General features: G+C 39.2%; 1 protein-coding gene across 1 annotated transcript in view; it reads left to right on the forward strand.

Moving 5' to 3' along the window:
- Positions 1-456: 456 nt before the first annotated feature.
- The window catches only part of SLC26A8 (solute carrier family 26 member 8), a gene marked incomplete at both ends in the record, with an annotated part of 53,511 nt that continues 30,255 nt past the window's right edge, over positions 457-23,712 (forward strand). Inside the window, 5 exons of the mRNA XM_081949165.1 lie at positions 457-612; positions 11,463-11,650; positions 15,086-15,225; positions 17,776-17,892; positions 23,082-23,257. Coding sequence (XP_081805291.1) covers positions 457-612; positions 11,463-11,650; positions 15,086-15,225; positions 17,776-17,892; positions 23,082-23,257 — 777 coding nt within the window. The remainder of the gene's footprint in view (positions 613-11,462; positions 11,651-15,085; positions 15,226-17,775; positions 17,893-23,081; positions 23,258-23,712) is intronic.

The raw sequence follows: 23,712 nt of genomic DNA on the forward strand, positions 1-23,712 counted from the left end.
TGGTGCTCTGACGGCTCTGCTTTCACCTCCGCCAGCCGGCTCGCCAAAAGAGGCTACTTGCACAGCTTCTCGCGACGCCCCGCCCTTTGGCCCAGGGCCCCGCCCCTCCATCTCAATCTTGCCCGCCGGCCGCCGCTTCAGTCTATAGAAGCTAAAAGAGAACCGGGTGACAACCGAAGGGGCTTTTTCTGTTTTGGAGCAGCCTAGCAAGTTACCTGGATCTGAAGGATCTTTCATTAGAAATCCGTGGCAGAGGGTTATTTTTAACCACGCAACAGTCCCCCTTCCCACACACTTTTAAAAGCAAGTCTTCCATAAATGACAAATAAGCCCATTTTAACCATATTTTATTTGAACGGTAATCAAAGCAGCAGTGGTAAAACCCAACGTTTCAGGTTTTCTTTTTTACTTTGATTATACGGAGTGGGAGATGTTTTTTAAAAAAATGGTTCCGGGATGATCACTTCTCAGGTACCATCCTTAAATGAAGAAGAACAGGAAGATGACCCCGTGCTGTCATGGCCCGGCAAACAATGGAAGCAAATCTATCAAAGACCTGACAAATTGATTTTGATCAAGAGCCCCTTTTACCCAGATCTGAAACACTCCAAGGTCAGACAACCATAGAAGGCAAAATGATAGAAAGGAGCATTTGGACACACACAGAACCAGGAGAGTTCATCTGTAAGAAGCCCAGACACAGCTAGGATCAACTGTGCTTAAGAGAAGCTATTGGCTGTTGCTATTTCTAAAATGATCTGGCCAAGCAAGAACCTCTTCAATGCTGCAGAGAGCCCACTAACAATTCCTCTCGTGACGTTCCCTCATCACTGGACTGTGTCCTGAAATCTAGAACTGAATCTAGATGATTAGGGGACTGGAGGCTAAAACATATGAAGAACGGTTGCAGGAACTGGGTATGTCTAGTTTAATAGAAAGAAGGACTAGGGGAGACATGATAGCAGTGTTCCAATATCTCAGGGGTTACCACAAAGAAGAGAGAGTCAAACTATTCTCCAAGGCACCTGAGGGTAGAACCAGAAGCAATGGGTAGAAATCGGTCAAGGAGAGAAGCAACTTAGAACTGAGGAGAAATTTCCTGACAGTTAGAACAATTAATCAGTGGAACAGCTTGCCTCCAGAAGTTGTGAATGCCCCAACACTGGAAGTCTTTAAGAAGATGTTGGATAGCCATTTGTCTGAAACGGTATAGGGTTTCCTGCCTAGGCAGGGGGTTGGACTAGAAGACCTCCAAGGTCCCTTCCAACTCTACAAAAAAAAAAAAAGATGTTGGATTGCCATTTGTCTGAAATGGTGTAGGGTTTCCTGCCTAGGCAGGGGGTTGGACTAGAAGACCTTCGAGGTCCCTTCCAACTCTGCTATTGTATTGTATTAAGAACTGGTCTCTTGCTGGCTTTCTATCTCTGCTTCTCCTGCTTGTCCTTCGAAGAAAGCCTTCATGTGTATGGGTGGATTTATGTTCTAGAAGATAAGCCCGACATTTCAATTATGATAAATAAACACTCTTGTCTGTGAGGCCCAGGCCGTTTTCAGGGAGCAGCATCTGTTGTCTTCCCTAAAAAGTATTCACAGACTGAGGACTACTATTGACAAGGCATTCCTTTCTGTCAACGTTCTCTGTGCCTTGATTTGTCAGTTTATTTATATCCTGCCTTTATTATTTTTACAAATAACTCAAGGTAGCCAACCTACAGGCAGTCCTCAACTTACGACCACAATTGACCCCCAAAATGTCTACTGTTAAGCGAGACATTTATTAAGTGAGTTTTGCCCCGTTTTACAACTTTTCTTGCCACAATTGTTAAGTGAATCACGGCAGATGATAAGTTAGTAACCTGGTTGTTAAGCGAATGAGCTTTTCCCACTGACTTTCCTTGTCGGAAGGCCTCAAAAGAAGATCACGTGACCTGGGGCATTGCAACTGTCATAAACATACGTTAGCTGCTAAGCATCTGAATTCTGATCACATGATCTTGGGGATGTTGCAACGGTCATAAATGTGAAAAATGGTCATATGTCACATTTTTGTAGTGCCATTGTAACCGAACAGTCACTAAACAATCTGTTGTAAGCCGAGGACTATTTGTATTCAGGGTTGGGCTAGGAGAGAGTCACTGGCCCAAAGTCATCCAGCTGTCTATCATGGCTAAAGTGGGACTTGAACTCACAGTCTCTCGCTTTCTAGCCTGGTGCCTTAACCACTAGACCAAACTGACACTGGTTGATGGGCTTCAGCATTCATGAGAGCTTCAGTGACAATACAAGCAGGCTAAAGGCTCTGAAGGATAGTCCCAGCCTTCATAATTACATTATAAAATGGGCAGGAATCAGTGTAGCTATTTAGGCACTGAAAAATATATCCTTAATATAGATAATCCTCAAGATACCACCCATCACTTAACAACTGTTCAAAGTTATGACAGACCTCCCGAAAGCTACATACAAGCCTGTTTTAAACATACAGTGACTGCCGTGTCCTTTGGTCATTCTCCCTTATAACCCATCACAGGGACACTGCACTTCTCTCTCCCTCCATCCCATCCCAAAAGGACCTCACAGCACTTGGGTCTGTTTCTCCTGCCTCCTGGTAACAGCCACCATTTTCAGGACTCTGACAATTCCTTGCAGAAATGGTGGCTCCTTTTGGAGATTTTTGGCCCATGGGAGACTACAAACCTCTCCTGACTCTTGCTAGCTCACTTAATAATTGTTTTGCTTTTTTGCTGCCTGTCTGCCTTTAGGGCCCAGTTTCTGCTGTGACTGTACCATGTACTGGTGCACATTTGTGCTGTAGCCTCTTTAGAGCTGAACTTTTTCTTTAGCTCCTCAAGGCTGCAAAAACATTTTCTTTGCTTCCTTCCTTCCTTCCTTCTCTCTGTCTTCAGCCTGGCAGTGACTCATCAAGGTAAGTAACGTACATATTTTGTCATCATCTTTCTAGGCATGCAATAAATTTAGCAAATTAAGTGATTAAAAGTGATGGAGGGCAGAGGTGGAGAGTTTGGTTTTGGCACCTAATTGAATGGGGAAGGTCAATAAGTCTGTCTCTCAGCTCTTTTTGTTTCATTTATTGGAGAAATATGGGTTTCTGGGGCAGGGAGGGGATTAAATAAAGAAGAGGTTTTGGGAAGGTTTTGCATGCAGGCAACTGACATCTCCAGAGCTAGCAAGAGCCAGAAGAAGTTTACAGATTCCCAAAGGCCAGCTGATCAGGGTAGAGGCCAGTCCACAAGCATGGCTTCATCAGTTCAAGCACGGTAGTTTGTTTGGAAGACTCTCTGGCATTAGAATATGGTGCTAGGCCCTAATCTACCTGGGTTCTTTCCAGTGGTGGATTCCAGATCCTGTTGCAACCGGTACAGTGCAACGGGGCCCGGCGTCCTCCACATGAACATGCTCAGCACGTTTACTCGTCACCATGTGCAACACTCCGCAACGCCTCCATGATGCTCCAGCTGCTCAGCGGAGGGTCATGCAGGCGCTGTACGCTCCGTGCGCGTGCGCGGAAGCCCCAAAGATCTCAACTAGAGGTAAGGACGGTGAGCGGGCGGGCCCTCCGGAGCACCATACTGGAACAAGTACCCAGTGCTCCCGGCAGACACCAGTATGCCCGTATCCAGGCATACCGGTCGTAACCCACCACTGGCCTGCCAGCCCTCCCCCACATAGAAGTATTCCATGCTTGCCAAATATTATCTAATGGTGGCATGAGAGAGGGAGAGAGAGAGGGAGAGAGAGAGAGAGTTTGAGTGTGTGTGTTTGTGTGTGTGTTTGTGTTTGTGTGTGTGTGTGATTAAGCAAGCCACTTAATAGTTATCATTAATTACAACCATAAGGGGCAGTCTCCATTATGGTCATAGGTTGAGAACTATTTGTATCCAGTTTCATTTGCTCATCCAAATGACTCTTCCAAGTTGGTCATTCATATATAATAACTTTAGTGTAGTCTACCCTGTAGGTTTCAAGATATGATCAACTACTATGGCAAGACTAACTCTATTTAGACAAGGAAAGAAGCAATCCCTCACGGTGCTATGAGAAGCAACATGGATCCCTAATAATAAAACTGGATAGATTTATACCCTAAACTGCAGATCATGGTCTTTGAAAAGGAATAAGTTCCAAACAAGTTCATGATCACGATCAAAAGGGCAAAATCACACCCAGTATTAAAATCTGATCTTGAAAAATTGCTGTATGCAAATATTGAGTGTTTTGCTGTGTTCTTTACACTAAAGTGACAGGAGTGGGGTAGGAGTAGGCTTCACAGAACTTACATCCAATTTATTATGTAAGTTCAAAAGTTAAACTTTTGAACTTCAAAAAACATTTCCCCATTCTCCCCTTTACTCCAGAAAACAGAAGAAAAATCCCCTTCCTACTGGGATTTGCACTTATATGCTAATTTCAGGTTATGGCTTTAGTTATAATTGATACTAAATTAAAAATGGACCAGCACCATGACCTAGGTGAGGAATTTTGTTTCATTCATTTTTCCAATTATTTATACAACTTTCAGTTTATTTGGTGAACGTTTAACTTTGCCTCAAAGGCAAATTACAGATTCTGATTCCCCATAATTCTAAGGCAGAATGTTGAGTATTCTCCACTCTCTGGTGCATAATGTTTAAAAATCAGAAGTAAAGATTCCAAAAAACCCATCAGTTAACTCAATAAGAAAAAAATTCACAGAAAACCTGAAAAAATGTCAACTCACTTTGCATAATGTTAACATTTGATTTTAAAAAATGATTTTGCTCCATAGTTCAGTGCTACCTTTTAAACGGTTGTTTTTAATTTATCCATTCCAGACTGTAAAAATGCTACTACTGATGTTATTTTCAAGCATCCCAAATTATTTATCTGATAAAGATAATCAAATACTACAGGTCAAATTCACTTTGGAGTTGTACCGTCATTGACAACCATGTTATTATGGCCTTCCTAGCACCTCAAAAAGAGGAGATGGCTTGAAAAAATTCAGAACATCTCCAGGTTTTTCTGTTATCTGGAAAATAGATATCTAGATTTCCAGTTCATCAAAGGATCATTACCAAGAAAATGAAGAAAGCTTTGCCCTCGCAAATTCAAATGTAAAAAGGAGCCTAGAAATTAAGAAAATCCTTTTTCTCTTTTAATAAATGAGGTTAGAAAAGCATCTACAGGAGTGAGGATGTAGTCAAAATCTTCAAAATAGCAAGTACAATGTTCTAATCAATTTCCCACTCTGTTTGTATATGAATGCACATACAGTACAAAATGAATGGGCATTCAGTTATGATTCTATGCTGCTGAAACTTTGTTTTGAAGTGTACTTGACTCTAAAGAGTTTGAGACATAGGTAATTTTTCCTACAGTTCTCAAGTAGCACACAAGAAAGTGTATTCTGGTTAACTCCTCAACTAACATAGTGCTTCAGAACTACGTTTAAAAATAAAGCAATTCTACTAGGGAGTCATTGTCTGAGATTGGTGGCCATAGAAATTGAACAAATAAATAAACAATACATTTTCCCATATAATCTATACCATTTAGACTTTCAATATAGAGATAACTGACTGCACTTCATGATCTTGGTCCTAGAGAATATGCATAAAGATAAATAAGTTGGTCATTTCTCATGAGACAATAGAATGTTTAATCTGTGTGCAGCTAAGAATGACAGGCATTGATAATACTTTGAAAAAAACCGAAGGTTCTAAGGAGTTCTATCTGTTACCAAGTTACCAGCAACATCAACCTGGTAAAGAAAAGAAAGAGAACAAAGAGTTGGACCAAAAATGGCAAGTTAACAATTGGGGGGACGGGTGAGAAGGGAAGAGCGGGGAGCAGTGGAATGTATAAACAGGTTAATAATCAAGTCTTAAAAATGTAAATTATTTTAGAAAATAATTTGCAATTACTTTGTCTAATTGCTACTATTAAAAAGTGAGAAAGAACAAATTCCCACAGAAACAAAATAAAAGTTTCCAGCTCATTGAAGCACAGGGATTTACATTATACAATAAGATTTAGCTGCTTCAGCTTAGCAAAGGTCTCTCTTACTTGCAATTCCACAAGCAAATAGTGCTATAAATTAGACCCATCTTTAACAAAAAGGACAATGCTTTTCCCACCACTGTTTCTCATTTATAGGATTGGAGTTGCTGTATTATCAATCATAGTGGTAACACAAAACACATTTTCGTATTTTGCTAAGGAGCTCACCTATTCACATTAATGGGGAATAAGATGACTTCATGACAAAAAGGCAAACTCCAGAGTGCGTGAGAATTTCTGCCTAGAAAAGGAATTTTCATTTGCAGGAAACATTATTTATCATTTAAAAAAATATCTTTAAAGTTCATTTCAGGAAAAAAAACCTACCTTATGGCTAACTTTTGCTTCAGAAGCTTTTATTTTGTAGGACCAATCTGAGTTGATCACTGATAAAAAGAAAGGAGGGTATGATGCAAATGTTATGAAATCCTGATAATAGATAAACACCTCATATGCTTTAAGTAATTCTTAAAAAATATGTTATTCTTTTAAATTTTTGTGGATTATTTTATTTCATGTTCTTATTCTAATTATTGGCTCCATAAATTAAATGCAATATTGTATTTATTATTTAAACAGAGCCTGAACCAAGGAAATCTGAGCAATAAGCTCCACTCCCACAAACTTTCCGAAGCTTCATACCTTGGCATGACCTCCTGCCCCAGGATAGTGGTTTGATACTCCCACTAATATTACAAAGGGTTTCCCTGAAAATAAGACCGGGTCTTATTTTCTTCTGGTCCCCAAATAAACACTAGGGCTTATTTTCAGGGAGTGTCTTATTTTACCCCCACTTCTGCTTGCTCGTGGCAGGGCAAGAGGCTTTCAGTGCTGCTTCCCCATGTGCCCCACAGCAGCTTACTTTGGGCCCTCACAGCCAGGCTATCCATGCTCCAAAACCTCCTCACCTTGCTGTGGCAGCTCTAACATCCCCATCCAGCAGGACCCCACAAGGTCACTGGCCCACTTCTTCTGCTTGCTCGTGGCTGCAACAGAGCAGGAGGCCGAGCAATGTGCCAGTGCTGTGGCCATGAGGGAAGGCAGGGGTTGGAGCTACCCCACATGCCCTGCATCGGCTTACCTCAGGGCCCCTGTGCCGAGGCCATCCACACATTGACACCTGCCTCACAGCTGTGGCACCAGCACACTGCTCAGCCTTCTGCTCCATTACAGCTGCGAGCAAGCAGAAGAAGTAGGCTGGTGGCCATATGAGTTCCTATTGCACATGGCTGCTAGTGCTGCCCCCATGAAGCAAGTGTCAGAGCTTGGATGGCCTGACTGCAGGGGCCCTGAGATAAGCCGGTGGGGGGCATGAGGGGCAACTCCACCATCACCCCGCCTTGCCTCATGGCTGCGAGCAACCAGACAGAACGGGGCACCAGCTAGCTGTGGAGGCTCTTAAGTAGGGCTTATTTTGGAGGTAGGGCTTATATTAGGCACAGTAGTTAAAACATGCAAGGGTTTATTTTTGTGATAGGCCTTATTTTTGGGGAAATGGGTATTTATCTTCCAGGGGGATTATATAGTGCCTCACCCTAGTGAGTATAAGAGAGAGAAGTCCTGCAACATTCTTGCAAATAAAAAGATAATAGTGAAATATTTGTTATGGTGCCATTTTCTGGCATTATACTGTCAAAGCGTGTGACTAAAGAGATTAGCCCTTCCTCCTACACCAGGGGTGTCCAAACTTGGGAACTTTAAGACTTGTGGACTTCAACTCCCAGAATTCCCCAGCCGGCTGGCTGGGGAATTCTGGGAGTTGAAGTCCACAAGTCTTAAAGTTCCCAAGTTTGGACACCCCTGTCCTACACTATTTGGAATTATACCAATCTCACAAATAATAAAGAAAAATGGAACTTTATTTAAAATAAAAAAGATAAATATATAAACTTGTAACTACGTAGTGTTGCAGCAGCAAGACTGTACAACTGCTTAATTAGCAATATAGACCCAGGGTAGTCAACCTTTTTATACTATACCGCCCACTTTTATATCTCTGTTAGTAGTAAAATTTTCTAACTGGCCACCGGTTCCACAGTCATGGTGATTTATAAAGTAGGGAAGTAACTTTACTTTATAAAATTTATAAAGCAGAGTTACAGCAAACCCCCACCGCCCACCGTGAAAGCTGGAACGGCCACTAGCGGGTGGTAGGGACCAGGTTGACTACCACTGATATAGACCAACAAATTGGTTAGCCTAAAAAGTACAAAAATCAAAAGATGGCATCAATTTGTTATAATTATCCCAGGCTCTGAGTAATATCTAGAACTCAAAGAATTTCTCAGAGACAAATTATCATCTTAAGAGATTTGGAAGAAAGGAAGCATCTGCATGCAGAATCTAATATATGCATAAAAGACCGAAGTAGATACAATAACTCAATTTATACCCTGTCAGCCTACCCATGTAGACCAAATCAAGAAATCTAATTCATACGAAGACTAACATTGCTTTTATTAATATTGGCTAATTTGACTGTGCTCCCCTCCCCCACCCTATAATAGGTGAATTAGGGGGTCCGTGTGCCTGAATATTTTGTGCATACTTTCTCTTATTTTGGACTTAAGTGATGTTTTTCCCGTGTCTCTTTGTTAATGAATTTGACCTATCTCTCTCAAGATCATATTTGTTACTTTCTATATAGAGAGGTACTCAGAGGCGGTATTCAGCCTGTTAGGACTGGTTCAGGTGAACTGGTAGCAGAAATTTTGAATAGTCTGAAGAACCGGCAAATACCACCTCTGGTTGGCCCCGCCCTCTTGCCACCGTCATTCCCTGTCCTATATTCCCTTGTTTTTTAGCTCAGCTGATTCGCACAGCAGAGCGGATTGCCACGCCCCAGCTGAGCTAAAAAAATACCGCTCAGCTCCCCAGCGCAGGCACCAAGGGTTGCCTTTCAGTGTTGTATGCGTACAAAGCGCAAAGCGCTCTCTCATAGAACCGGTAGGAAAAGATTTGGAATCCTACCACTGGAGGTACTGTATAAAGAATACAAGATGTAAGAATACACACATACAATAAACTAAGCTATAAATCAGCTTCTGCCTAACTATTAGCTGATTTCTTAGATGTAATTTAAATCCAGAAGCAAAGTTCTCTACTTCTTTTTTCCTGGACTGCTGGGTTTAATTCCAGCCATTTATTAGAATGCCAGCTCAGACCCAGCAATTTTTCCCCTCCATTTCTCTGGAGTTCTGCCTCTCATTTTAAAAGAACAGAACTTTTCTCTATGAGAGGGAGGACTGAGCATCTCCCTTTGGTTTTATATGATAAAAGTTATGTCTTCCCCAATGCTGAATGCAGTGGTGGGTTGCAGGAGATACGCCCCGGTACAGGTGTCCCGGAGCCTGCCTGGAGCACCGCCCCGCCCGTGCTCCTTACCTGCCTCCGTCGAGCAGCTGGAGCATCGTGGAGGCTCGCAGAGGTGTCGCTGAACGGTAAGATGCATGTGTGCGTTGTGTGCGCATTACACACATTCATGTGAAGGACACCGGGCCCCGTTTCAACGGAATCTGGAACCCACCACTGGCTGAATCTCATATAGTGTCCTACTTGAGTAGGATTTGGACTAGACCTCCAACGTCCTTTCCAACAGTTTTTTTGTATCCTGATTATGAGACAGGGGAATATGTACTCCCAATTGGAGGAACAGGCTGGCATCCTTGTGAATGCAAGATGGCATCACAATAGAACCTTAAATAAAGTATTTATTTAATGATAAGTCTAGCCACCACATTTTATTTTGCAGTAGCAAATTATCCAAGGAATTAAAGCTTTAGCATTTTCCAGAAAAGCAAATAACTTGTCTTGAAAGTGGGAAAAAGACAGAAGGCCTGTCATCAGTCACTGTTGAAATAAGATTCAGTCGATATTCAATATGTAGATTTTTAGTGAAAGGCATCTTGTGCTTTAGTGCAAATACCAGTAACAAAATATCTTAGATTGGTTCTATTATATTATCGTATTTTATTTTTTATTGTTTCGCATGTTTAGTGGGTTTCTTTTTTCAATTACATAGATGTTAGTGCCATAAACATTTTTTTACACTGGATAGAAATTGTGAATGGTTAGTGGAAGGCATTTAATCCATTTTCTGGGAACAAGAGCACCTGAAAATTAATGGATGACATTTTAGTTATTTTTAAATGGTTCTTATAAAAGTACAGTCATTATGAATTACCAATAGATCAGCAGAGCCAAATGTTAACAGTTCATCAATCTAAGGTCATCCTGAAATTGCAATTGTGGATTTTAAAAATTATTTCCTTTCATTTCTATTTCATTGAACAACCATGCTTTCAAATATAATTTATATGCTCTCTACCTCACATTTTCTTTTCTTTTTTTGCAACCCAATTCTGGGAGAAGACTGCAGAAATAGTTTATAAGGATAAGTACTTGGAAGTGGAAGTATATTACCGATAACTGCATTGGGTCATATAAATGAATTGAGTGCAATAATTCTTTATCATAGCCAATGGCTAATATTTTTTTTGAAATCCATAAGAACTAAAAAAAAATGCAGACAGGACAAGAATATTGAAATCCCTAGTAAATAAAACAATACATACATATTAAAATAGGAAATTAAGAGGAATTCACTATGAGATTATAAACTAGAACTGGAGCTGAATTACCATTTTGATGGTCTCGCCTTGTTATCTGTTGCTATACTCCACATGTCACATTATAAAATTAGTTACATTATAAGTAGCAGCAACTACCTGTCAGGAAAAAAAAGTGCCAAGAACCAAGCAGTCATTCACAACCAAGAATCTTAGATTCTTACAGTGTTTCACTAATCAGATTTATTGAAAGGAAAAGTAGTTAAGTTACATAATCTTGGAAAGCGAATATGTGTATTTTAGCAACCTATACATCAAGTATATACCAGGGATGGGGAACCTTTTTGGCACAGAGTGTCCAAACCGGAAGGTGTGTGAATGCGCGTGCATGTGTGCGCGCGTGCATATGCTGGAATGCCGGAAATCTGAAGACCAGCTGGCTGGCATGCACATGCCTGGCTTTGGGGCATTTGGGGGGCTGTTTTCAGGCTGTTTTTGGCCCCAAAATGGCCTGAAAACAGCCCAAGAAACAGCCCAAAGACAGAAAAACAGCCTGAAAATGGGCTCAAAAATGGCCTTTTTCGCCATTTTTCAGGCACTCGGTTTCCCGTGAAGTCCAGCTGGCTGGCGCACATGTGCGCACTGGAAACCAAAAGAGCAGCTGGCGACGGTGCCGATGCCCACAGAGAGGCTCTAATCGATAGAAACCAGCCTCATTCTGTTTGAACATGAGCTTGAGTTTCAGAAGTATTGTGAGCCATGAAACAATAGCACAAAAAGAGACACAAAATAAAATGTTCTTTTGATTTAATAGATTTATTTTTTAAATGTCAGGATCAATATAATGAAATGGAGCCAGATATAAATACTATCAATGAGAGAGTGCCACTAAGGGTGATATATAACATCAACAGAAAGGTGTACAACGAAGAAGAATTTGAACACGAGCATGACCAAAACATGTATTCCCAGCTCAACAAGGAAACTGAAAGCCCTAAACTTGGACGAAAGCTCCAATGCAGGTAAGATTAGCCAGGACGTTTGTTCCTCTCCATACCTGACTGCTTTGTTATGTTTCTAGATCTAACTATAAACCCCAATTTTCTTAGGATATTATAAATGTTTATCATTGTTTACAGACTTTACCTGTGCACAGTTTCTTCTCTTTCATGTAGAGCTAAATTAGCCCCAGTGGTCCAATCAATCAGGTGTAATAAAAATACAGTAATGAAGAGAAGAGTGGCAATAGTGATAAATATGTAGAAGAACCGAGTTCCAATTTAAGATGGGTTAGATAGTGATACAGCTTCACATCAGAGTACAATTGGTGACATATTACAATGTCACAGTTCTACCCTTTCATTGGCAACATTGAGTAAGGCAGAATTTGCAGTTGCTTACTGCAAAATCTGTTGTTAATCCCGAAACTGATTCTATATAGGACAATTGCTGGCATGCTTCCAAAATGTACCTGGGTATGATGCATGGGAACATGTGGTTTTCCAGTTCCAATTGTTCTGATTAATGTGGATTATTAGACCCCACCAAACTCAGGCCCAGCCTGGGAACATCAAGTGCCTTGAAGGAGCATCTACACCAGGGATCTAGAATTCAATCCTTATAAATGCCACATTAGCCCAGATTCATTCACCTGGAGACCACAACATTGACTTTCCATACACTGAAATAAAAATCTCTAGTCCCTACAATACTATCGGGGAGCTACCACTAGAAGCAAAGAGGAGATGCAGCAGTGGCAGGGACTACATGGGGAAGTGCAAACTCCAATCTTTCCCCAGCTGCAGTGGCACCTGTAGGACAGGTATAGCTGTCCCTTGGGCTGTCCTGCCCAATTGCAAAGTTGTATTTTAATCTCTGAGTAATTGGATTAGTCTGAGTAATTGGCCTGTGTCTGCAATGATGTTGATGAATGTAAATACCGAATGTGTACAGGTAGTCCTTGAATTACGACCACAATTGAGCCCAAAATTACTGTTGTCAAGTGAAACGTTTGTCAAGTAAGTTTTGCCCCATTTTATGACTCTTCTTGCTACAGTTGATAAGTGAATCACTTCAGTGGTTAAGTTAGTAACACAGTGGTTAAGTGAACCTGGCTCCCACATTGAGTTTGCTGGTCAGAAGGTTGCAACCGTCATAAATAGGAACCAGGTACTAAACACCTGAATTTTGATCACATAGCCGTGGGGCTGCTACAATAGTTGTGTGAAAAATAGTCATAAATAACTTTTTTCAGTACTGTTGTAACTTCAAATGGTCACTAAATGAACTTGAAGACTACCTGTACTCAGCTCTGGCCCTGGAGAGGATTCAAAGTGCCAGGCTAAGATTGGCAAGCTTTTCACTTCTTGGTTATGGACAAACTTGCATCCTCTTTTTCCTCTCCTCGGTTCTATCGGCCCATCAGTTTAATTTGCCTTTGTTTTTCTCATTACACCAAGTGAAATGGGCAGGGATATCTATGCAAACCTCTTTTGGATTAGACCTCTCCAGCTGAAAGATGTATATCTCTTGTTGGAAGGGAATGTCCTTCTGGGTTCAGCTCCAAGTGGGGGAAAAGACACCGGAAACATGGAGGCTGCTTGGAAAGATAGTTTAATGGTGGACAGGATCACATGGTTCGAGGTCCTGAACAGAAAAGGTGGATCACATGCTTCCAGATGTTGAGTAAAGAAAAAAAGAGAGCCAAAATAGGGACTTGCTGGGTTTTTTATACTCTGTTCGGCCCCACCTCTTTCCTGTTCCTGTAAGAAATGTATTCTGATTGGTTGTCAAACTCCCATGGGGCCATGTAGTGGCAACTCTCTAGACTGCTTTGAGTCCAAGTTTGGTTGAGTTCCCATGTGGTGAGTTGGGTAAAGGGCTAATACTATCATGCCTTAATTCCATCACCCTGGAGCTGAAGGGGAGAACTCGTTATGTAGAATAGACTGGTTTGGGCATTTTAATGGTCCATTAAGGAAAGTGGGAGCTATTAAGAGTGATTCTTAATAGCTCCCTAAAAACATATTTCTCCATTTCTGATCCAGGGAAATAGTATATTCTGCCTTTTCAATATTTCATTTTTCTAGGAGAGGGGTGGGTGTTAACTTCCTACACACTTATATGGCTTTCCTTTCTTCCAGGTATTGCTGCAGGCCATATAAAATACAAACTTGTAGGCCAAGTTTGAGTTGCCTGATTGGTGTTGAGACCTGGGGAAAGGCATTGTGCCCCTATTGGTTCTATAAGCACTTTATTTATTTATTTTTCTCCATCATAGTCCATAGAGACGGAATAATTCCTGCTTAGGGGAACATAAAAACATTATAAAAGAACCAGATTTGTTAGGATTTATTACATTTAGAAAGAATGACTTAGAAGATACGTGTTCAGAAATCCTTTGAAGAATTAATCTTAAATTGAATTAATGTTGGCTATACTAACGTTAGTATAGTTTACAGTTCATGATTTACAAAAATTGTAAATTTCAGCAGAAAAGCAGTGTAAAAATAATAAGACATAACAAAATATAACTAGAATAAAATACAAGTATGTCATTTTAAAATTATTCTCATTTGGCACAATCCCATATCTTTGCTCAGAAATTTTAATGGTCCATTAAGGAAAGTGGGAGCTATTAAGAGTGATTCTTAATAGCTCCCTAAAAACATATTTCTCCATTTCTGATCCAGGGAAATAGTATATTCTGCCTTTTCAATATTTCATTTTTCTAGGAGAGGGGTGGGTGTTAACTTATATGGCTTTCCTTTCTTCCAGGTATTGCTGCAGGCCATATAAAATACAAACTTGTAGGCCAAGTTTGAGTTGCCTGATTGGTGTTGAGACCTGGGGAAAGGCAGTGTGCCCCTATTGGTTCTATAAGCACTTTATTTATTTATTTTTCTCCATCATAGTCCATAGAGACGGAATAATTCCTGCTTAGGGGAACATAAAAACATTATAAAAGAACCAGATTTGTTAGGATTTATTACATTTAGAAAGAATGACTTAGAAGATACGTGTTCAGAAATCCTTTGAAGAATTAATCTTAAATTGAATTAATGTTGGCTATACTAACGTTAGTATAGTTTACAGTTCATGATTTACAAAAATTGTAAATTTCAGCAGAAAAGCAGTGTAAAAATAATAAGACATAACAAAATATAACTAGAATAAAATACAAGTATGTCATTTTAAAATTATTCTCATTTGGCACAATCCCATATCTTTGCTCAGAAATTGGTTTCCATTATGTTTCATGGGTCTCACTTAGAGGGAAGTGAAGGTAGGATTTTAAACCAAATTTTACATTTGGCAATTATTTAACAAAAACATACAGGACTGATGATTGGCAGAGTATCTTGTTGGTTTATAGATTACCTTACTATGTATCATAGAAACAACTGAGCCTCTTTTATCAAGATAAAAGATTGGCTTTCTATACAATCTTATTTCAGATTCTCATGGGAGCGGTTCAGGAAATTCATAGTCAAGATGTTTCCTATTTTAAACTGGCTTTATACTTATCGCATTACTGAATGGATTCTAGGAGACTTGCATGCTGGCATAAATGTAGGGATAGTGCAGGTTTTCCAAGGTAAGAGTCCATTTCTCATTTTCTATTTAAAAGCTTTCAAGGTAGATAATTTCCCAGTCTTTTCCACATATGGCCTTATATCCTAGGCCAGCGTTGGCGAACCTTTTCAGCACCAAGTGCTGAAACCAGAACGTATGCGGGAGCGCTAGAAACTGGAAGAGCAGCTGCCCGATACGTATGCGTGCGCCTCCAGCTGGCCTTCTGGTTTCAGGAGCGCATGCACGCGCAAAGACCAGCTGGTCGGCACACTGGGCAGCTCTGTCCAGTTTCTGGCACTCCTGTGTGCGCAAAGACCATCTGGCATGGCCGCACCAGAACCCAGAAGAGCAGCTGCCGATGGCGTGCATGCCCAGAGAGAGGGCTCTGTGTGCCACCTCTGGCACAGGTGCCATAGGTTCGCCATCACGATCCTAGGCTGAAGCTCTCTTTACTACTCTATGGTAAATAGAAACATATGGGGTTTGGCCTCAGCTAACAAACACAGCCTCTGGTACAGATAGCCCTCGACTTATGACCACCACCGAGCCCAACATTTATGTTGCTAAGCGAGACAGTTGTTAAGTGAATCTTGCCCCATTTTATGAACTTTCTAAAAACAGTTGTTAAATGATTCGTTGCAGTTGTTAATTAGTTGTTAAAATGAATCTGGCTTCCCCACTGATTTTGCTTGTCAAAGGGTCGCAAAAGGAAAACACATGACCCCCCGGGATACTGCAATGGTCATAAATATGAATCAGTTGCCAAGCATCTGAATTTTGATCATGTGACCATGGGGATGCCCCAATGATCGTAAGTGAAAAACAGTATGTGAAAAATGGTCATAAATCACTTTTTTCAGTGCCTTTGTAACTTCGAATGGTTACTAAATGAACCATTGTAAGTTGAGAACTATCTGAGTTTAAAAAGGAAAAACTGAAGGAATTTGTAAAGGGAAAGGCATCTTCACCTAAGTTCAATTCCTTACGATTACATCTACCGGTATTCTAACCTAGAAAACAAATTATTATTTGTACCTGAAATAATAAAATAAGAATTAATTTAATGGATTTCAACGTATGTTAAAATGAAGTAGCAACATAAACAAAATCATTTCTGATTTGAAAATTAATGTCCTTTATAAATTGCCCATAAAAGTGGACTCCCTTTACATGCTTCAATATTTGTTCATGCATTATTAAAGAACATCTGTATGTAACCTATGATGCACTAGAAGCTGTACCACACAGAAAAGAATTCTTCTTTGTCTGCTTTATTTCAGATATAGCAGCCTGGAAGAATATAGTTTGGACCCAATAACTGTACTTTGCATCTTACGATCATCAATGTTTCTGGCAAAGTCACCAGAAATATGATTGGTTCTTAATTCTAGTTCTAATGGAAATACAGATTGCTGCCTTCCAATTAACTTGAGTCAGCAGTAGGCATGGAACCATCATTGCCTTGTCCCTTTTATCTCTAACAACTGTTTACATATAAAATGTGATTTCAGGACCATACTTCATACATTTGTCTAGTAGTAGTAATGTAGCAGTAGTAGTGATAGCACTAACGTACTACATGTTACATTTAACATGTTTATATTCTACCTTTTTTCCAGTCAAGTGTTTGCCTATTTTATTCTCCTAGAGTCCTAGACATTGATGTATCCAAGACCACTAATGGATTTTCATGATTAAGTGAATATCTGAATCTAAATCTTATCTGTGTCCAAAGTGCTCCTTCAACTAGCCAATCATTCTGAGCTATTCCAGGCTTGCAAATAATTAAGAAAAGGTTGATTAAAAACTGGCTCCAATCCAGCCCCACCTCTGCTATTCATCACTCATCTGCCACAGTTTTGCCCCTTGCCCACCGCAGGAAGAACTTAACTTTAAACTGTCAACCATGTACCTCACCCCATTCCTAAGAGGTCTGTAAGGGGGAATGCATAAGCGCACCAGTGTGCCTACCATCCCTGTTCTACTGTCCCCATTTATTCATACCCATTTCCTGTGTTCATGTCCATGTTTATACTTATACCTGTTATCTCGTACATGTTTGACAAACTAAATAAGTAAATAAAATACAATACAATAATTGGGTTGCTTAGATTCCCCTTTATGCGTCATTCACAAGATAGTTAGAAGGAAAGATATAGGCAACACCCAGAGATATTGAGGAAAAAAGCAGCCTTTTTACTTAGATACATCATAGCAGCGGTAGATGCTTTTTGTTTTTCCCAGAAAATGGTGCCTTATGAAGATTGATTGACTCATCATGAGCCATCAAGTTGGAGTGGATTCTTAATGACCATAATTTGTCCTCAGCCTGGTCTTTCAGGTCTTCTAGTAATGTAGTCATTGTCACTGGTTGTCCTCTTCTCTGTCCTCCCATCTTTCTCAGAGTTACAGATTTTTACAGCAAGGTCAGATCAATAACAGCTTATTTATTAGAATAAGAAGTTATAATAAGATAGGGCAGGTTGGCTTTTCCTTCACTACAAATGGGTAATGAACTGTTTGCTTTGTATCAGTTTTGAGAGTATATTTTAAAAATATGCATTCCTTATAGGATTATCAGGAATAGTATTAACCGGATTACCAATTCCAGTTATAAATAATTTTTATTCTGCATTTTGCTGCTCTTTAATATATGTTATATTTGGAACCTCGCAACATGTCTCTATTGGTAAGTACTATGCTATCTGTTCATTCCATTTAAAGGTATACGGGGTTATTTGTCATTAGAAGTGATATACTGACTCATTAAAAAACTTGTTTTTGTTCATTTATACTTTCAAACATATTGAGTTTTATTTAGTATTTATCTCTAAATCTTCTGTTAATACCATATTTTTATTGTCTGTCATCAAATAATTCACAAACCTAAAGAAAACGGTGTAAACATTTTAAAAAGTGTCTATATCAAGTTTGATTTATCTGTTCAATCAATTAGTTTTATGACAAAATCATGACCCTTGCAAGTTCTCCATAGTTCTTCTCTTAGCAGTATTTTATACTTGTTTCAATTTAGATGGATGAGTTTATTTGTAAAAATTTGGAAGTTAAAGAAATTTTTTTTCTCTTCGTAATTTCTCTTTGTCATCACTCTGTGTGAGCAGAATAAATTGCAAAGGTTCTTTTTTGAAATCCAGACATAATTGCTGGTAAAAGTGGGTCTCTTACCATTTTCATGCTCTAAAAACATTTCTATTTCAGGCTTGACAGCAGAGAGCAAATCACAGCAAATCACAGCTCTCCAAATACTTAACTCTTTACTCATCTCTTGATTTGGCAAAAGATTCTCAGACATGACTTGGCTAGATCAGTGGTGGGCAACCTTTTTTTTCAACTGAGCCAAATCTCGCCAAAACCACGATTGAAATTTACTTTGAGAGCCACATTTTTAAAACCGAAAATACATAGGATGGTACACTGTTTTTAGTTTCTATAAGTTTTTATTGAGAATATTCTGCATGCAAGTATCCACATAGGTCAAGAGGATACAAATAACACAACTAATAAAACAAAAACTTTAGAACGATATTATTTATCGATAACGTTAAATTCCGTAAAATTTGCCTTACAATGTAGAGAAAATTACATCCTGACATTGACTGACAAAGTCACAACCACTAATGTGAACATTGGCCTTGCATTTCCTTGGATAGTTTGAGTAAGTCAGGTTTGTATGTTGTTGTTTTTAATTTCATCTCTCTCTCCCACTTTCTTTCTTTTTTTCTTTTTCTTTCTCTCTCTCTCTCTCTGGCTCTTTGTCTCTCCCTCCCTCCCTCCCCCATCTCTGTCACTCTGTGTGTGTGTCTGTCTGTCTGTCTCTCACTCACTCTGTGTGTGTGTGTGTCTGTCTCTGTCTCTCCCTCTGTCTCTCTCCCCTCCCTTCCTCTCTCTGTCACTCTGTGTATGTGGGTGTGTCTGTCTCTCACTCATTCACTTAATCACTCACTCTGTGTGTGTCTCTCTGTCTGTCTATCTTTCTCTCCCTCCCTCCCCCTCTCTGTGTGTGTGTGTGTGTGTGTCTGTCTGTCTGTCTGTCTGTCAGTCTCTCTCTGATTCCCTCCCTCACTCCCTCTCTCTGTTCCTCTCTCTGTCTGTCTGTCTCACTCACACACACACACACACTGTGGTCACCTTGTTGAGTGTTCCAATCACATTTGAAACACTCAACAACTGGCCTGCATTTATGGTATTTTGCAGCATTCTGCAGTCATAGGACCAAAATTGGTTGTCACTCGCCCGGGCTTTTGCAGAAGCTTCCCTCCGAAGCCCGAGAGGAGGGAGGAGAGCGGGCACCCGGCACACAGAAGAGCCGCATTAAAGGGTGTAAAGAGCCGCATGTGGCTCGCGAGCCGCGGGTTGCCCACCACTGGGCTAGATGAACAAACATGAATGAATGAATGAATGAATGAATGAATGAATGAATGAATGAATGAAACAAACAAAAGTGAAGTTTTAAACACAACAGTTGAATGATTATTGCAGTATAACGAAGTCAGAACCTTTGTCTATAATTTTGCTGCAAATTCTAGGCTTTTCCCTATGTTCTTTCTAAGGTAATGAATACTTGATTTATTGGCCTTGGGTAACTGAGAAATGTTTATATAATGATTCTCTAGCCTAGAAAATGACTGACTCTTGTTTTGCCAACTTCAACCCTTATACTTTGGAAGAGAAAATAAAGCTATATACACACTTCTACTCTCATTTCCACTCTGCTGCGCCTTAGTTAATAGGCCTGTCAGTCTTTTTGGCAGCTGTCTGAGAATCAAAAGTGATTGTTCATCAAGTACATTTCCGATAGAGTTTTTTAAGCAAGATTTATTGAGACTAATGGGATGAGCTTACAATATTTCTAACAAATGAACTATTTTCAGTTTAGAACCAATTCAGCTCCATATTTATGCCCTTTACATTCCACCAAGATGGGATGTAAAATAATAAATGCAAGTTACAGAAGGTTTTTTTTATGCCCTTTCCTATTCTGGTATTTTATAATTCAAAATTTCTTGAGCCCTTGAAAGCTAAATACTACTAATTTATTAGATATTGGTGACTGTAATAATGAATCAAATGGTAAATGATTAGTTCTTTCTGATAGATGAATGGCATTTCATGGGCCAGTAAATAAATATTGAAAAAGATAGAGAATATCCTATTAAAGTACTTTCTATACCTGTGATGGCAAACCTATGGCACGCGTGCCTGAAGTGGCACATGGAGCCATATCACGTGGCACGTGTGGCGTCACCCATTCCTCTTCCGGGTTTCTGGTGCGCATGCATGTGCGATGATCAGTTGGCCATTGTGCATGTCGCAGTGCCAGAAACTGGAAGATCTCATATTCCAATTTCCGGTGTGAGCAGGTGCGCCGGCCAGGTGATCGTCAGGCATGCATGCATACCAGTAACTGGAAGACTAGCTGGCTGGTGCGCATGCACACACCAGAAACTGGAAGTTCATTTTCTGGCATGCGCATGCCCTCTGGGCATCTCCTCTTCCAGGTTTGCGGCCCCGAAGAGTATGCATGCTCCTTTTTTGGCACTCAATGCCGAAAAGGTTTGCCATCACTGCTCTATACATTTTCCCCGTCAAGATAATGGAAATTCAGGTTTTTCAGCAAATACAATGATTATTACAATTCCTTTGTGTGTATCTTCTCAATCTCTTCATGTTAAAAAAAAAGTTATACTGAATTTTTTAGTCTAAAATGCAATTCCAAATTAAATATGATCATTTGAATTATTTTATGTACCTTATGTCATATAATAACAGTTTCCAGTTTTAGGACATCATTTGACAAGTTACATGCCCTAAGGGGAAGTGCATATCCAGCCAATGAAATCCTATTTTTAAATATGCATCAGTTTATTTCCTATTTATGGTTTCCATATTGCTTATCTAGATACACAGTCAGTGACATTTTTAAAGTTCTGTTCCCTATTACCAGTTTTCCAAATTTCAGTGCTTATATTGCTAATTGTATTATCATTTCGGTGTTTCCATGAACCAGTTTTATGTCATTTTTGCCAACAAATAGCAATAACCCAGAATAGTAAGTGACACCCAAAGTACTCTCAAAAACATTATAAAAATTGTGAAAACAAATGTGGTTTAAACTACAACTATTTTAATAATTTATAGAAACCAGACAGGTTGGGATATCTGAGAAGATATCACAGTCTCATACTCCTTATTGCTAAAAGTGTTTCCAGTGATGTCTGCAGGGAGAGATGTCAAATCAGTCAGTCTGATGAAACCAATGTCATGCCATCATGACACAAGCACTGTTCATTTATAAGTGCATTGTGACATGTACATCGAAAAGTTGCACAGCTTGTGGCATTAGAGCATGGTATCACTGTTATTTTAATGAAAGCCACCAGAACTATAGGTGCCCAGGATTGTCTCTTGAGTCTAGATAGTAAAACAACAAATTACCTAATTGAGTGCCACTCGTCTGTAAACCCCATAAATCTCTTGATTTAAATCTCCTGGTTGAAATAAAAGCTATATGATGCCACTTTAGAGGGACTATATAGCTTCAATGATTGACTAATGGTGAACGTGAGTTGGACTTGGGTATGTTTAGGTTAGGATCAGGCTCTATCCAGCTGACAAAGAGTTAATACAGAGTCCTATAAATCTGGTGAATCTCTCCGGTGATGATTTATGGACAATAGATTGAGCATCACTGTTGCTGAGTGGCCAGTGATGTAACTTCTGACATCAGAATACTAGAAGAAATAATATGCAGAGAAACATTTATCTGTTGGTTTGTTTATTTGTTTATATCCTGTCTTTATTATTTTTTACTAAGTGATAACCCGGCATTGTCCGGGTATTAATTTATAGGGGGGAAATATCTGGACCAAACGTAATTTCTAATGTTGGATTTTCTCCCCCTTACCAAAGGGAGCCCCCTTGTGGAGTACTGTGAAGCTGTTACCATGGCAACTCTGCTGCACTGTACAGTAGAAGTCATTTTACAGCAGTACAGTAGAGACCATTTCAAGGTGCAACAGGCTGTATCGTAACGGAACACCCCCCCAAGGGGTGTTAGGGGTGTCTTACCCCCACAGTATTTGTTTCCAGAGAGTAAGTTGTCTGTGTACCAAGTTTGGTTGAAATTGCTCAAGGCGTTCCAGAGTTTTGCTGAAACACACACACACACACACACACACACATATGTTGTATTTGTGCTGATAAATAAATAAAGGGAGACTAGTATAGATCTATTTCAAGCTATTTAGCTCTCATCAGCTAGCCATACCCTTACTGGGATTCGAACCAGGGCTGTATTACATATTAGGCAGTTATATTAGCCACTAAGCCACAGACTCTATAAATATAATTTATATATATATATATATATATATATATATATATATATATATATATATATATATATATATATATATATATATATATATATATATATATATATATATATATATATATATATATATATATATATATATATATATATATATATATATATATATATATATATATATATATATATATATATATATATATATATAAATTATTTAAGGCAATGAAAACCAATAGTGCTTTCTTTTTCTATTTTGCCCCAACAACCCTGTGAGATGAGTTGAGCTGAGATAAAGTGACTGCCTCAAAGTTACTCAGCCAGCTTTCAGGCATAAGGCAGCTCTAGAAATCACAGTCCTCTGGTTTTACCCTGGTGCCTTAACCACCAGACCAAACTGGTATCCTGAAAGCATTTTATACTTTAAGCTTGTTAGAGAAATGGTAAGAATTACCTTGTGACAATTAATATGGTACTGGAATTTATATTGGCTTTGGCTTTTATCTTGAATTTCTGCTTTTTGGCAACAGGTTCTTTCAGCATTCTGAATGCAATGGCAGCAAATTTTCAGAGTAATCTTAATTTTAGTATACAGTTACCAATTAATGGGACTTTGGCCAATATTTCTGATGAAAATTTTATGCGGAATTATATGGAAGCAGTTACTCACACTGCATCTACTACATTTTTAGTTGGGATTATTCAGGTAGGAAACACATTTGAATTATCATTTCTTTTTCTTACCCATGTTTTTATTTATTTATTCTAAGTGCTTTAATGCCACTTCAGTTAAGTTAATAATACTGTGCATATGTACGTGTGTCAATAATAGCAATAAATAGCATTGCATCTTATTTCTGAGAGTAACTGATTCTATATGGGTAGGAGCTCTGGTAGAGAATGCCGACTTTTAAGTTCCCTCCATCTCACCTCATAGAGAGTGGAAACTCTTGGTATTTTCAAAGACAGAATAAAAATTCAGTAACACATAATATGACACATATTTAAATACGAAAGTTAAATGAAAGTTAAATCTTAGCTGAGTAGACTTTCCTTCTGAGTGTATGGCGTCCACAACTGATTTGCTAAAATCTCAATATTTTTAGACTCCATTATTCTTTTTCTGATGCATAAAAATTCTATATACTAATTCTGCACCAA

This window comes from Natrix helvetica, assembly GCF_964273705.1.
Source record: "Natrix helvetica genome assembly, chromosome: 3".
Classification (NCBI taxonomy): domain Eukaryota; kingdom Metazoa; phylum Chordata; class Lepidosauria; order Squamata; family Natricidae; genus Natrix; species Natrix helvetica.